The following is a 16,352-nucleotide window of genomic DNA, read 5'->3' as shown; positions in this document are numbered from 1 at the left end:
GTCCAAATGTAATTAAAATAGACGCACATATAGAGTAGTCCATGAACAGACTCTCTCACTGTAAATTAGTCTCCGTAAAATGAAGAGGCCTTCCAGTAGACAATGGTTCACAGAGCCCAGTAGGATCATTTCTGCATGGTTATTTAATGTGAGAAAGTTGCTAAAAATCTCTCCCCCCTTCATTCATTCTCCACATCCCCATCCTAAATGTATTGTCAGCATCATCATGCAGGCGAACTCAGCCAGAAGGAGTTCGGATGAAAGTCACACTATTCAGAAACACTTTCATGGGAAAAACTAACATCCTCAGGCCCAGACTTACACTGGGAGCTGCTAGCACAACTTTTGAAAATCAGGACGAACATGCAAAGAGTTATTTAGCATTCTAATCTATAACATAATAAAAGAATGCAATATTTTTACTTTATCTAATGGCATTCAATTTCTGGTTCTCACGCTGAACTCAACCGTCAATGTGAGCTTGTACACAAAAGTAGTTTAAAAAAAAAAAACGCTATTATACAGCCTTATTCTCAATGTTTCCACAGAGCTTAAAATGTTCACAGTACATGTTCACTTTACAAGAAAGGGCCAGCCCATCTCACGCCCACAGCTACTACCAAAATCCAATATTTCGAATTCAGTTGTAATAAACATCAGTCGTAGAATGCAGAAAGTAAGCATGGCAACAAAGAGAAACGCGTCACGTGACACAATGAAACTGACTGCAGCAGCATCAGCAGGCAAACATTAAATAATCTGTAACACTACAGTCTGCACCAACTTCGGTAAGTGATGTTTCATTCCCTGTTCATGTACCACTCCATTTACCAAACTCATACTACAAATTACCTTGTTAGCCTACATTGTCCACCCACCCGGTTATATTGAATGCCAGACTTCAACCGAGCAAAGACGCAACCGAGCATGCCATGAAAGAAACGCATCTCAGGTGTGATAGAAACCTTGACATTAGGCTAAGTGCCTGATTGTTGCCAGTCAGTAGTTTAAAATCCTATAATCAGGCAGCTAAAGTTGAGTTACTGTTCTCACACTCAGCATTCATTACAGTTTCCTCTTTTTTAAAAAAGAAAATGAAGCAAAGACGTGAGAAGCATTTGGGTTCAATGAATCGCCACATGTTTTGCATCTGCTTAAAGGAGACGGGGCATCTGCATTTAATTTTTTAACTGTTCATGCACCCAGATCTTCACAACTCTCCCTTAGCCAGACTCCAAATCATGATGATATGGTAATTAACATCCTGGATACACTTTAAAAAAACTAAGATGACGGAGAAGAGCGTTTGTTAGGGCGTAGGAATTCTAAGTTGCAGGGAAAGGCACTACAATCGTTTTCCAATACGCGATTATGCTAATGCATCCCGTAATAAGCTTGCTGAAAGAAACTTTCAATTCACTAGCACATGTAAAGGAAAGCAACTGAAAATAAGGCTTTTCTGTGGACAGTGAACATAGAATATGTTTTGCATTGAGAGCTAACGTATTGAACGTCAACAATTTACATTGCGTCCTTAACGTAACTACTGTATAAGCCTAGATTAAAATAAATGGAATAAGGAGAGTCCAACAAACAGCCATCAAGCCCCCCCCCCCCCCGCCCAAAACCACACTAACTTTCTTATTTATTATTTATCAGTTGTCTTTTTGGTTTATTTCAGACAAATAATCATTTGTCGTTAATAATTGAATAGTGGGTTATTTATTGTACCTGTGGTATTTTTCTGTGGAAACATCTAGTCAGTTACTGTGTTTATTCCTGTCCTCAGCCTATACATTTTACAGATGCAGATCAGGTAGGCCTCCTTCTGTGAAATCCATGCCTAGCGTTAAATAAATGCTGCCTTATAATAGAAGTATAGCATTACATTTAACATAACGTCTGAGAGTTTGACACTGAATAATTCATGTTTTGCATGATTAATGCAATTTCCCTGGCCAGTTACAGTACAAATTAACTCATTCTAGGTGGCCCACAACTGCAATACACTGAAGGACCATTAAAGAATTAGATTTATACCAAAAACAAACACGGCGACATTTTAGCCAAATGAACGTCAACGTTAACCTTACAGGCTGAAGTCGTGAAATTCCAGGCTTTAATCGGCAGGTTATTTGGGTCATCCCTCTACATGAGTTCTTAATTAAATAGGCCCTGCTTTAATAAGTTGATTAAATGCATCAAGATTCTAAGCGTGTTAAACCAGAATTCATTAAGAATTTTTCCCACATTCATATTAAACTGCGTTTGCGTTACGTTTTACTATAAGGGTGAGCTCTTAGTGTTTATATACATGATGGGCAGGAGACAGTCGATTAATCCGCAGACTTGCAGCTGTAATTTCTGCCCTGTATGGAATGTACAGTGGCTGTGCTTTTCCTCCTGAGGGATATATGTAGGTGTAGTTTCCAGCCCATGCCGCCTACCCACGAGACGCGTCAACAACGCTTGGGAGTAAGAACTTTCTGTGGCTTCTTTTAGCTCACTACTCTGTTTGCTATGCCAAGTTGTACTCATCTGCAAAATATGGAGCCTTAAATAACCACATACCACAACGAACACCACACTTTTGAATAAGAAAATACTGTCAGATGTTCTACAGTTAATAAAATACATTACTACAGAATAGTAATCTTACATTAAGGATGTATAGCACTGCAGGACCCAAAATTAGTAACAGATAGAATTCATTCCGATTTAAAATTTATCCGCTGCAAACATTTCATAATCACAAGGTGTCGTCAACAGAACAAGCAGGAAACGAGAATGAAGGTGTGTATCACAAATAAGCAAGTATTACAGGTAAAACACAAGGAACGATGGACAAGAACCTTTTTGAAGTGCAAAGAGAACATATCTTTAGGTCTATCAGTCTATCTATATGTATGTAAAGAAACCTGACAAGCAAGACACAGGGGGCTAATTGTACTTATTGTAAATATGACGATCCTGATAGAAAATGGGTGTTAGGAATTGGGAAATCAAATTCTGAACTTTCTGTCCTTACCTTTAGGGTGCCCAGGGTCAGTGAACTCATACTTTCCCATCCCGACAGTCCGCAGCATCTGCAGTCCATTGGAATGCTCCTGATTGGTCGGAGGCAGGGGCACAGCATGGGTAACCGCTTGCCCATTGGTCAGCGGGGGTACCGCCTGGCAGGGTGGAGGGAGGCAGGGCGGATGGCGGAATTAGAGGGTGGGACATGTGACCGTTGCCCACGGCGCTGTGCACGGAAGGCGCCACCTGACAGAGTCCGCTCAGCGGGGCCATGGTGATGGGCGGCTGGCTACCGCCGTGTAGGGGTTGACTCATGGCCATCACCATGCTGGGGAGAGGCTGGGCGGGTTGCGGTGGGAGTGGGAAGTGAGCCGGCATGAGCGGGTGTGGAGAGGGGACGGGGGTCTGCAGTGCCGGCTTAACGCCAATGGCGGGGGCCTGGACAGTCACTCCTTGGCTGTATATGGGGGCTTGGGGCATCCCGTACGTATGCGCTAAGAGGCTCGGCTGGCTCACTGCAGTGGGGGGGGGCCACAACGGACCTGCACACAAAAACACAAAAATTCATTTCAGCAATTTGAACCTCATTTCTTTATAAACAAGCAAGCAAACAAATAATGATAATTAATATTTCAGACAGCTTAATTAAAACCAAAACATAATAACGAAGATGCAAATACCCCTCGGAACATTATCAGCATTATAAAAAGTGATAACTCTAGTTTTCATAAACATATAGCACACTATGCTGAACAGGGGTGATACTGCACAGTGAACTTCATTCAGCCACCGTTTTATTTCATGTATTCCATTTGTGTGTGTGTGTGTGGGGGGGGGGGGGGGATGTGTGCATAGATCACATTTGGGGACCAAAATGTATAACCTGAAACTTCCTTTCTCTTGGGGACACTTCTTCAGGTCCCCATTTGGATAACCTCAATTTAATAAAAATCCGTGAATGCAATAAAAAAAGTAAAAATGCCAAAAGTCTTGTATTTGGGTTGGTTACTTATGGTTAAGGTTAGGGCTGGGTAGGGGTTAAGGGTGTCGTGACTGGAATTACGTTTTTTCCCATAGAAATGAATGGACGGTCCCCATTTAGATAGGTAGGTGTGTGTGTGCCTGTGTGCCTGTATGTGTGTGTGTGTGTGTGTGTGTACGCACGCCTTTGTTTTTAAGCTCATTAACAGCAGTTTCGATGGTGCATAAAGTTGCGCGGATCGTGGACCGTCCTCGCCGGCGGTCATTAATCAGGAGACCGATCGGCTCATTAATCAACGTGGAGAAGTTCCTTGTGGAAATTAACATTCACAAGTGAATTGAGAATATTAATCTCCAGAAAGAGCGGCCCTTTCGGGAATCCCGCCCTCACTTTCAGGTTAAATACAAAAATATCTCTTTACACAACGCGGGTCAGTAATGGCCCAAATACTAAATTAGTCCCTCCCTTTAAATATATCTACAAATAACATTACTGATCCCAGCAGGTAAAATGTCATTTTAACACCATGTTACATATATAAATTACTACCATCCATTGTACAGTAAACAAAGGTGTTTGTCTTTCCAAACTGGAGACCATTCTTACAAGACTGAAGAGCTGAAACAAGAACTAGTTTTATAATGGCATGTGTGTTACCTGTATATTCCCATAATTGCATTACACATTTCATACTGTCTCTTGTTATTAGTGAATCTCAGGCACAGATTTTAAATTAAAAACAAATGAAGCAGACTTATTGGCACTTGTCTCCTACTAGTAAATATTTCAAAGCTCCCAGTCATGCTTAAAGTCTGCAGAATAAAATACTTTTGCTTAAATATACAGGCATATTCATCCATTTCCATTGTGCTCTTGTGCAAGTATTTGAGTAAATGAGTGTGTGTTAAATTGGAATATTGGCAGTTTTGTTTGTGGTCCTTTATTAATTCCTTTACATGTTTTGAGTTTCATAGTCAACTTAATCCTCACAATTGTTAACAAGTAATTGTTTGAGGCAATAGTCTAGTTTCAGTTATTTTAAATTAAGTGCAAATAAATTCACAAAATTTTGATATCCCAATGTAGTTCCTTGGACTAGGTGATCTAGTTTTTGCCCTTAAAGTGTGTTCTTATCCAGCAGTAAAACTTTGTTCCCACTCTTACTAAGTTCAATGAAGTTTGTAAGCCTCACAGAAGACAACATTCACAACTGCCTGGTTAAGATTTTAAACGAAAGCTTTCCAAGATGAAACAAAAGGGAAAAAAATGGTATTACACACAGATATCTATTTATTTATTTTACTTGATTTATTTGTTTGTTATCAAATCATGGTATAATGACTAAAGCTATAGGGGGCTAGAGCTGCAATCATATTATAAAAGGAAAAACTTTTAAAGAAACTCTATGGTACTTTTGATTATTTGACTAAATCAGATGTAATTACATTTGTTTTTAATTATGAAATGAGTTTAATGGAATGTCTGTTTGTTGTCACACAGCACCCTGCCCACAACATTCTTTAAAATAACCACAAAATATGATGCACGTAAACAGCTCATGGTTAAATACTTGGGATTCATTCCCTTAATCTTTATACAGGACTTTCAAAAGCAAACAAAACACAGATACCTTAAAAACACATACAGCCATCCTCCCCATTCTCCCCATTAATAGTGTTTTTTGGTCTGTGTGAAGTGTTCCTTTAAATCATTAGCAACTCAGGGAAAGTTTTCCGTATACATACTGTGAAAGTGGTGCAAATTGGGAAAGGCTTTCCGAGAGAGAAGGTCGTGCCTGGCACACTTTGTAGCTTTTCCAAGTATTTTCATTTAAGTAAAAAAACCCTTAGTTTGCAGAAGACGTCCAGCAGGTATAAACAGGAGCGCTTGACCCAGCATCATTACCCTGGTGTTGCAAAGGGACAAAGCTCATCGCTGCCCTATCAAGACAGACACATGGTGCCACAGTACCCGCGTTGCTGGTCTCACGCATCTGTTTGGCGGGAGGTTCGTCCGTCTCCCAGGGCGTGGACTGGTCGATCGGCGTCTGACCCCACCGGATCCCTGGGGCCAAGATTTGCCCCTGCGCCTGACTTTCACTCATTGAAAGGCCAGAAACCTACATTTGAAGAGAAGAGCAGACAATCAGACCGACTACCTTTTAATCATCATCAGCAGAAATAATCACACTCGTTACTGGCAAGATTTTTTTTCCCCTCATTAATATTCTTTCCTTATTCTTTGTTTACCTGATTGTTCCAGATTTATTCCACTGATAAGGTGGATGGAAGTCAAGATAGGTAGGTTTGCCCTTACTAACCTCCCGTTTTGTTAAAGCTAAAAAAGTAAGAGAAGCTATCTGTCCCTTAATGAAAGAACCGATTTACTAACAGGAACCACGTTGGCCCACATCTCCCAATGCGGAAAAACTGAAATTGAGGTTATAGAGCAGAGATAACCTGAAATCACAGATTCACCCAGGGCAATTAAAAGGAAAAAAGACAGGGTCGCCAACCCATACCGTTTCTCATTTGATGTTCTACTCCTTTTTTTTTAAATATCGCTCCAATATGTCGTAATGTCATGTTATTGTCTGATTTAAAGAAAAAAACAGATAGTGGACTAAATGAATACAAATTAGTTAAAAAAAAAAACACAACGAAAAACACAATGCGATTAATGCAGCACATACTCGATCTATGGTTAATAATACAAACAGTCAATGGTATGTGTGTCACTAAGCAACCATCAGTCCTCCGCTAACAATCCTCCATCATCAAAACTGCTTATCCGGTGCAGGGTCACTGTGCTTCCACCGACATTCAAGTGGAGTTATTTTTCGCCATTTGTGACATTCAATTACCACCAGGAGACTGCCGCATAAATTTACAAATGGAAAAAAGTGTTTATTTTCTTTTTACCCTACTAAATCCTTGTCTCTTCTTCAAAAATGCGGTCATTAACTTCTGAAGCCTAAAAACCTGGCAATCCCAATTCTTCCCCAATGCTTTGTGAAAAACCACCAGTAATATGACAATCGTCGGGGGCTGGTGTTTTGCCGCACAGTAGTATTATAGTAGTGTTAAAGAATTACAATGTATCAAATCGAGAAATGGCACCTTGATTAAGTTGTAACAACCAGAATGCTTTGATGATTCTTAAAAAGCCAGAAGCAGCCATTTAGCAAAGAGAACCAGGCAAGTTCAGCCAAAGCACAGGTGTTTTATTGGAATATTTCTGCCGTAGGTGTCAAATGTTAAGCTTTAAATTGAAGTTGATATTTATACACAGGGAAGATCCATAGCTGAGCAGAAAGATCAACAGAACCTGAGAATTAATTCCCCCTACCAAGGTTCGAAAAGTTCTCAAAACACTACGCAAAATATCAAATTAAATCTGAATTAAAAATCAGCATTTTTTTCCATACCTTTTAAACTTTGACCTGTAAATGCTGCAGAGGAAGGTACAATATACATATATATTTTAAGCTTGGGAGAAAAGCAGAGTGTAAATGACGGACACAAAGAGCTGGAATATCCCTCAGCACCGCTAGTGTGTGGACCTTACAGGCCATTAAGTGCTTTTCTATGCTTATTTCACATGCTGTGGAAAGAGAGAAACAAGCATCATACCCAGTTGCAGCTGGGCTTTGGAGACTTGGTCACACCCCTACAACTATCCTTTCAATGCAAAGACATTACTTAGACAGAAATCGAGAGCTTCTCACCCAGATCATAAAAGTACGTTACTCTCTGCTGAGGCACGTGTGGCAGGATACCCCCTCCCCCATTACTTTTTCATTAAACTTCACCCCCTTTAAAAATCTCCATTCTCCAGATAACCTCACAGAAAGCAGGATTTCCTATGACAAAGTAGGATTAAATCATGAGGAAGAGATAACGGAAAGGAAACATGCACTTTGTACATTCCATACAAAAATAACTTCTCCCTAGGTAGCGGCTAAAAGACTTCTGTTACATATATTACGCAGTGAAAGCACCTGCCTGTTCATATTTAGTGTCTATTTGTACTTTCAATCCCTTTCTGCTCCCAAGGGATGACAGCAGAGTTGTTGTCAGCTGTTCCAGGAGGTAGACGCAGAAAGTTCAAGTCAGCAGACTGAGTCAGACACCTTCAGACGTGTTTATTTGGTAGGAGCTTTTGTCCGAAAAGTGTGGACAAGCTAGAGCTAGCGGCGGTAAAGGCATTAAATGACACAGCAATGTCTTCAACTAGACCTTAAAAAATAAGGACCAAATGCAGCAAATCATCATTATGCGAATATTATTTCATCCATCAGACGCCAGGAACTAAAACAGGATCGAGGCGCAATTCCCAAATAACGTGTCGTTCAAGTATAGGTGCATAAACGCACTTTAAAGCTTTTTCGAAATGCAGCTCAGAGAGACACAAACATGTCAGAGACTATGCGCCGACGCGACGGTCGCCCTGAATAATGCATAAATACACGTTTCTCCCAACTTATTTACCCCTCACTGCAAATGCATCATTTACTGCATGCAAGCTGTTTGCAAACACATGCAGCATTTTGTCAAGGACGGGATGTACCTGCGAACAAATGATAATAGGAGAGGGGCTTAGCGGAGGTCTGGAGTATGCAAAGGGAGGCTGCAAAATGAGAGTCATCCAAAGCATTTTATTTACCGCACAGACACCGAACACATTTCTGTAGAGGGATGATTGTAGCTCTAATTTTACATGGTTTTTAAGTGAAGTAAGATGAAACAAAACAAGAGCACAGACAAGTGCAATTACATTATAAAATATGAACACTACAGCCAAAATGGTAACACCATTGCAACTACAGTACTACCACCACTGCTACTACTACATTACTCATGGTATGAGTACATTACTCTTGGTATTTCAATACTTCAATATATAATATTAGATGATATTGAAATATATATATATATATATATATATATATATATATATATATATATATATATATATATATATAATGTGTATGAGTTTAGAATATAGGCCTACTTCACCTACTACAGGCCTACTTCACCTAGTCTAAAGGGCAGCTACTTGCTTTCCTTAATTACTAACCGGCAGTAATGGATACATTTCAAACTGGAAGTAAGCGTACAGTAATACAACATATATAATTTTTCCAAATAAAATAACAACCTAGGCATTTTGTAAATACCACAATACAGGTAAGAACACACCACACATGTTATGCTGGTTGCTAGAATTAAAATAAAAAAATAAATTGAGAAAAAAAATCTTTCCAGGTGACTCACACAAGCAAACTATATTTATTGTCATGGGCACCAGAGAATTAGTGTAGGGCCACCTACGGCTAACAGACAGAAGATATTGAGTTCATGCAGTGTGCAGCTGTTTTGCTAGAGCTGTGGTCAACAATGTTATGTCGGTCATTCCCGAGGGCAGACTGTTCTCAAAATGTAATATACTCATTATCAGAGCATGACTGATAAGCCTAGAAAAAATGCATTAAAAAATTCATAGCAATCCATCAGTAGTATATATGGGTTTGGTACAGAGGAAACAAAAGGTATTTGTGAAAACAACAAAATTGCAGGCGTCCTTCTAAGTTGCTTGAAACCTTCAGATGAGTGGTTTCCCAATCCGATCCTCAAAGACCCACAGTCAGTCCACATTTATGCCCCCTGCCAGTCAGTCCACATTTATGCCCCCTGCCAGTCAGTCCACACTTATGCCCCCTGCCAGTCAGTCCACACTTATGCCCCCTGCCAGTCAGTCCACACTTATGCCCCCTGCCAGACAGTCCACATTTATGCCCTCTGCCAGTCAGTCCACACTTATGCCCTCTGCCAGTCAGTCCACATTTATGCCCTCTGCCAGTCAGTCCACATTTATGCCCCCTGCCAGACAGTCCACACTTATGCCCCCTGCCAGACAGTCCACACTTATGCCCTCTGCCAGTCAGTCCACATTTATGCCCTCTGCCAGTCAGTCCACATTTATGCCCTCTGCCAGTCAGTCCACATTTATGCCCTCTGCCAGTCAGTCCACATTTTTGCTCTCTCCCTTCTAAAAACATGAACTGTCTGCGGGTCCCCGAGGACTAGACTGGGAATCACTGCTTTAGATAAAAACAACCCAAATAAACTCTTTAAGCTGAAACTCACATTTCACCACTAAAATGATGCAACCTGCCACATTTTTGGGTTGCGGTTAATTTTGCAAATATTTCTCTATAAACATCAGGATATGAATTCAATATAAAACAAAAAAACAAGATCACCTCCCCACCATTGATACGGGATAAATATCAACTAAATCAATACTTCTTGCCTTTGGCTCAAAAGATTGAAATAACAAACAACATTCCCCCCCCCCTCCACCCCCCTTCTTTAATGTAGTATCATTCTACAAGCTTCAGTCACAATAGCAAAGGATTTTTTCTTGCATAATAAAATATCACAACACTCGTCTCGCTGTGAGGGCAGAGAAAGGAGCAAAAGTGGGAACCGGCCCCATCAGCAAAATTGCGGCATATCAGGTATGGAAATAAACTCGTCCGGGGACGAGATGACGAAGCGTGGATCTGAAATTCGGGGCCACGGTTGGGTCGACCCAGTGGAGCGGTGCGTCGAGGTGTCAAAAAGACACAGGGCATTCAGCCTGTGAACAACATCCTGTTAGCAGGCCCTGTTCCAGAGATCGATCATTTGCAGCATGAAATACAGCTATTCTGGAGGCGCGTACAAGCAATCGGGCCCCTTTCGGCTCCCACCGGCGGTGCCAGCTGCGCCCTTGAGCGTGATGAGTTGGCGAGCAGACGGGCGTTCATCACGCACGCTCGGGGCTGGCGGAGCAGACCTCCAAACACTTCTGATGCGGATACTTCCAGCGCAGCTGCATGCCGTTGACTGGTAAATGGGCCCGTTCCATTTTTAAATTGAGGTTTTAAGAAGCTGCACAAACATCTGCTTTTATTTAAAGGGAATCATATGCAACCATTGTGGAGCCGATGCTTCTCAGCTAAGGATTTAAAAAGTTTTAGTTAACGAACACATACACGTTAACTCTTCCAGGGGTTCAAAGTGGCATGGCACATGAGGATAATGGGGGGGGGGGGGCTTCTAAACCCCCCCATAATCATGTCTCCCCCTAAATGAGTATAGACCTCAATGTTCAAACCAAAGTTATGCCCTTGGCACGACACCTCAGGGTTCCAGGGTGAAATCCTGCTGCCAGTCGTCTGATGTCTGCATGTTCACCCTCTGTTGTGCCCGTATTGCTAGCATATGGGGCGAATTCCATCCAAGCCATTCTCCTGACTTCAGCCCTGCACTTCCTGGTGGGTTTTGGTTTTACCGTGACCTTGTATTGCATGTGTGGTTATGGGCGGTGGACAGATGATGTTTATAATCACAACACAGGGCCCTGCTCTCACTAACCGTGAAAAACAAACATTGCCTCTCAACTTCACACCCAAAACAGAAATTGATAGGTCCATTAAACGGCTATTGATGTCCTTGTTGCCCATTTACAGTAGGGGAGGGGCTCCGATTTAAGGGTTTCACACTTTCTAGAACCGCAAAAATCACGTCGAATTGTAAATGTCTAAATCAGTTTCAATAATTACCGCAATTAAAAGTATTTCAGGATTTATTATTATATGTCAATCACTCAAACCTAGAAAAGGATTAAAATAGCTTGAAATGTTTAAAAAATATTGCAAGGGCTCAATTGCCTGTGGGGTAAATATAAACATAAAGGTACCAGTTCTAGAACAAGCAGGCTTTGCAGTTCAAGGTCGGGGTCTCCGCAACCCTGGAAACGGTGCAAGTCAGGAAAGGGTTCAAGTCCAATAATGGAACCACAGCGCTCTGTCACCTGTGATGGATTAATGGAAGCACTAGCAAGAAATGAATGAACAAGCTTCCCCATGTGGAAGTTTGTGAAGGTTCATTGTGAGTAAGCAGATTCAATCTCGGCTGAGTGCTACGGTGGTATTACACCATTTGTTCTGACCTACAGGTAAGCTAGGGTCAAGTAATAGGGAGTCAACATCAATAGCTACAAGCTCTAACTATAAGTCCATTCAGAGCAAGACATTTGGTACAAGCACAAGAAAAGCCACAAGGATCACCATTCATAGTAAGCTTCCTTTCTGAACAAATGAAAACTAAAGCACATTTTTACCATCAAGTTGTTAAAAGCTTTCTAAAAGCTTGCTTATCAAGCCTCTGGGAGAGTGTGAAAAAAATAAAAATAAATTTGAAATGTTTATTCTAAAATGAATTTCATGAATTCTACCACCACAGTAACTGATCTGGGGTAGGATACTGTGCTCAAGGTGCTATAAAACAGCAAATCTTAGCAAAGAAACAAAAAATGTTCACGTTAAACACACACAAATTCGTGTTTGCATAGCAGAGTTTTCTGCGATATCAAAATGTTTAAATGTTTTACTGAGGCAACGCAAAAAACATTGACCACAAGGAGCCAACCGCTTTAAGAATGACTACCAAGTGCAGACACCTCATGACGTGACTTGCGCGTAGCGCTGCAGGCACTATAACGAGGTTCCCCACCCGATTACACCATCCGCTTTCACGTTGAGCAGATCTGAAATATCCAGAGGTCCTAACAGAATGAAGAAAAATTAAACAAACCATCCAAACAAAAATAAATTGTATTGCGCACCAGCACTGCAGCTTCAGCTAGGAACAATGCAGATTGACAAAGAGATTGAACACCACCCCCAACCGAACTGATAGTAAATAAAATGTAATTCTGAAGCTCATTTCCTCTAAAGCCAGAGCAATTCCTTACATGAGCTCTAATCGGTTTTCACTAAACTTTTTTTTTTTAAATTCCATGTAGGATGTTGGTCTTTGTAATAAAGAAAAAAAACACACAAACAGACGCCCCCCCCCCCCCCCCCCCCCCAAAAAAAAAAAAAAAAAAAAACCGTTGTCCACCTATAACATCACACACCATGTATGAGTTCCTCTCTTATCAGGATACAGCTGTAGCCCTGTCTGGGTGATAGGAACCAGTTCTGCAATATAGAAGTATTGTGCCATCAATTACTATTCAATATTACACTTTGACAGCATAGACAATAACCAAAGTTGTATTTACTTTCATCTCTTGTCAATGTCCGGGGTGATTCTGAGGTAGATACTGCTGTTACAGACAAAGACCCAGATACAAAAAAACGTGAAAAGCATTGATAACATGAGGAAACACTTTCTGTGCCTAAATCTAGTCGTACTGGTTCTATAAAAATACCATGTTACTAAAACTGACATTAAACTGCATATTAGATAAAACAGTTCCCAGGATTTGACCGCATATATTGAAGATATATGGAAGCATTAGATTATCCATCCATCCATCCATCCATCCATCTTTCAACTTCTAATCCAGTACAGGGTCGTAGGACGCCTAGAGCCAGTCCAAGGGGGCACAGGGCACAAAGCAGGAGAATCCCCTGGACGGAATGCTAATATTAGATAAAATGTTTTTTAATTTAAAGCTCAAAATGCAAATTTTTTTTGTATTTTTGTTATGTATTACTATTGAAATACGTAAAGGAACACTCACTCAAATCACAGTGTCTTACGTTGAGGAAAAGGCAGCCTGGAATATCATTGTCTGCCGAAGATTAATACTGTAATAAACTAAACCCGAAGGTTCCAGTGATTATTCATTCTCCCATCAGATTTGCAGACACTGTGTTAAATGGCTAACATGATTTACAATAGAGCTGGTCACTTCACTTCCCTTTGCAATGTAACAAGGGACTGAGTGGAGACACAAATGGGGGGGGGGGGGGGCTGCTCTGCTGACAAAAGTCATAGCTGATGATGTCACAATGCTGCACAAACTCTTGTAATTTCATGTAATTACTGAATTAAAAAAGTCGTAAGAATTCAGATGTATTATCAATAAAATCTATGCAAAAAAAAAACACATTCTACCAAGTAATGTCTCTCAATTTCATTTTATACGTTCCCTCAGTATTCTCAACACACTTACATATTTAAACAAAGCTAATTTAATTTTGACTAACTTTGGGGGAGGGGTGTCTATTTTCAGCACTTAATATCCTTTTGGGGAGAAAACATTCCCACAAGTATGGGAATGCATGTACACAAACACACATCCCTTTATTTAGATTTGCAATTCAAATTAAAAAAAAATAAAAAATGGAGACGAACATGAATTATAAAACAATAGACATACAGTACTTTAACCATTTATCTTTAGGCGAGATAGTCACTCAGTTGTAAGAATGTGGGCGTTAAATTTATGCAAAGCAGCCTCTATCGTTCTCCAAGGTTTTGTAATAGGGGAAAAAAAAGAAGAATTGGGGAAAAAAATCTGTAGAAATAATGAATTTCAACGGTGGCTTAGTTGCTTTGGAAAGTACACTTATACTGACAAGGCCAAGAGGTAAACCAATAATTTTATTATTTTTTGTGTGTTTTCTGTTACAGTACATGTCTCTTGCTACATTTATACGGGTAGGGAATTTAATCAGGTCTCGAGTAGTCTACGGATGTGAAATGTTCCGCCGGCTTTCTCCGTGAGCGTGTCATTTTCCTCGTCATGCCTCTAGGCTTTACATCTTCGGAAACAAAAACGCGCAAAGGAGGACGTCACGCGCCGAGCCGGAGCCGTACTCCCGCCCAATTCGCACCAGATCACAGCTACACTGACTGGATAAGCAGTCAGATAACAGGTGCATGTAGGGCTGCAACAACTAGCCAATAACGTCGATGATAATGACGGGCAATAAAAAGAACTGACGACAAATATTGTCATCAACTGGTTGCATTTTTTGCAGTATTCCGTATGAACTGCATACTGCGTGATGACATCACCACCAATCAATGCTAAGTTTTGTGTGTTAAATACACCATTAGCAAGCTAAGTATCTCAGAGAGCAGGTTTGTCCGTTGAGGGTCAACATAAGACTGATACATCAAAAGTGTAGAGTCACTTTAATCAAGCCGACTTGGCATGGTAGTACAGCCGTAACAGCACTGTCACATTAAATGGTGATTCTCAACAATGTGTAAAGTTTTCATTACAATTGTAAAAACACCTCGAATGGAGACTTTTTTTTTAAAAGAGCACATTTGCACTTTTCTTTAAATGTAACGTTTTGGCGCAACTAATTGACGAGTTGACGGCCTGATCACAGGATTAATGAATTACCACAATGATTGTTTTTTGCATGGATGGATGGATGGATGGATGGAGGGATGGACGGATAGATGAATGGAAGTATACACGGCTGGAAAATCGGACGGATGGTCAGTGGCTGGAAATATTTTATCCACACAGTACAAACCTGGTGACCTTATCTATTTATTGACAGCCACTGTTTTTGCCCTCCACATTCTGAGCGTCCACTAAAAATATCCGCGTCTCGCATCCCGACATTAACCGAGCGCCTTAAGCCGCCTAAAGCTGCCAATCTCCAATCTGCCGTGTCCTAGGAGGCCATCCTCGCAACCTCTGGGCAATTTTTAAACACGCCAAATTACGGGATCCAGCCGCTGAACCCTGCGGCACTCGGAGCATCAGACGGCACCATGGGACAATCTGTCACAGTGCTCATCCAGTCCGCAGGACCAGGCACCATGACATTGTTTGCAGTGCTGTGACTTTGGCACCATAAAGTATTTTATTATAGCTAATGAACAGCAAATGTCTGTCTATCTGCAGTCTACCAAATAAATAAATAAATAAATAAAAACACTAACCAGCTGCTTGACAAAAAGTACACACGTCGGAGGGGCAAAGCTTAAAAATCCCTTCACGTTCATTTACAACGGCAATAGCCTAGAATCTGAAGATTAACCATTATACAAGGTTTCTTTTGGAATTCCAGATTTTTAATAAAAAGAATTCATATAGAAAATAAGGTGATTCTGTAAATTGCTTATATATAGAAAGTTGGACTTAATGCTTCAGAACATACCTACATTTCCCCCACACCCCAAAAAATAGTTAAAAAAAAAAAAAATCTCGTTGCTAAAACACGTTTGTCCAGATTAGTCTGGCATTTATTGCTGAATAGTGATACTGGAAAAAAGTACAAATTTCCAAGTTTCCTTCAGTTCTGACGTATAAAAGGCATCAAATATACATGTTGCACTGGAAAGAGAGATGTATATTCATCCATCCATATTTCAAGCACATATTCCGGTCAGGGTTGTGGGGAGGGTCTGGAGCCTGTCCCAGGCAGCACAGGGCGGAGGCAGGGTGCATCCTGGGCGAGATGCCAGCCCATTACAGGGTGCATACACACTCACACACTACAGGCAATTTAGAGATGCTAATTAGCCTAAGTGCATGTCTT

The 16,352-nt window shown here is 40.7% G+C and overlaps 1 protein-coding gene across 1 annotated transcript in view; it reads right to left on the bottom strand.

The window, feature by feature from the left end:
- Window positions 1-16,352, bottom strand: part of LOC125708027 (kelch-like protein 29) — a 114,807-nt gene that overhangs the window by 53,533 nt on the left and 44,922 nt on the right. The window contains 3 exon segments of the mRNA XM_048975497.1: window positions 3,029-3,158; window positions 3,160-3,560; window positions 5,972-6,119. Coding sequence (XP_048831454.1) covers window positions 3,029-3,158; window positions 3,160-3,560; window positions 5,972-6,119 — 679 coding nt within the window.

The sequence above is a fragment of the Brienomyrus brachyistius genome, chromosome 14, assembly GCF_023856365.1.
Source record: "Brienomyrus brachyistius isolate T26 chromosome 14, BBRACH_0.4, whole genome shotgun sequence".
Lineage (NCBI taxonomy): Eukaryota > Metazoa > Chordata > Actinopteri > Osteoglossiformes > Mormyridae > Brienomyrus > Brienomyrus brachyistius.
This window is presented reverse-complemented; position numbering and strand designations above follow the sequence as displayed.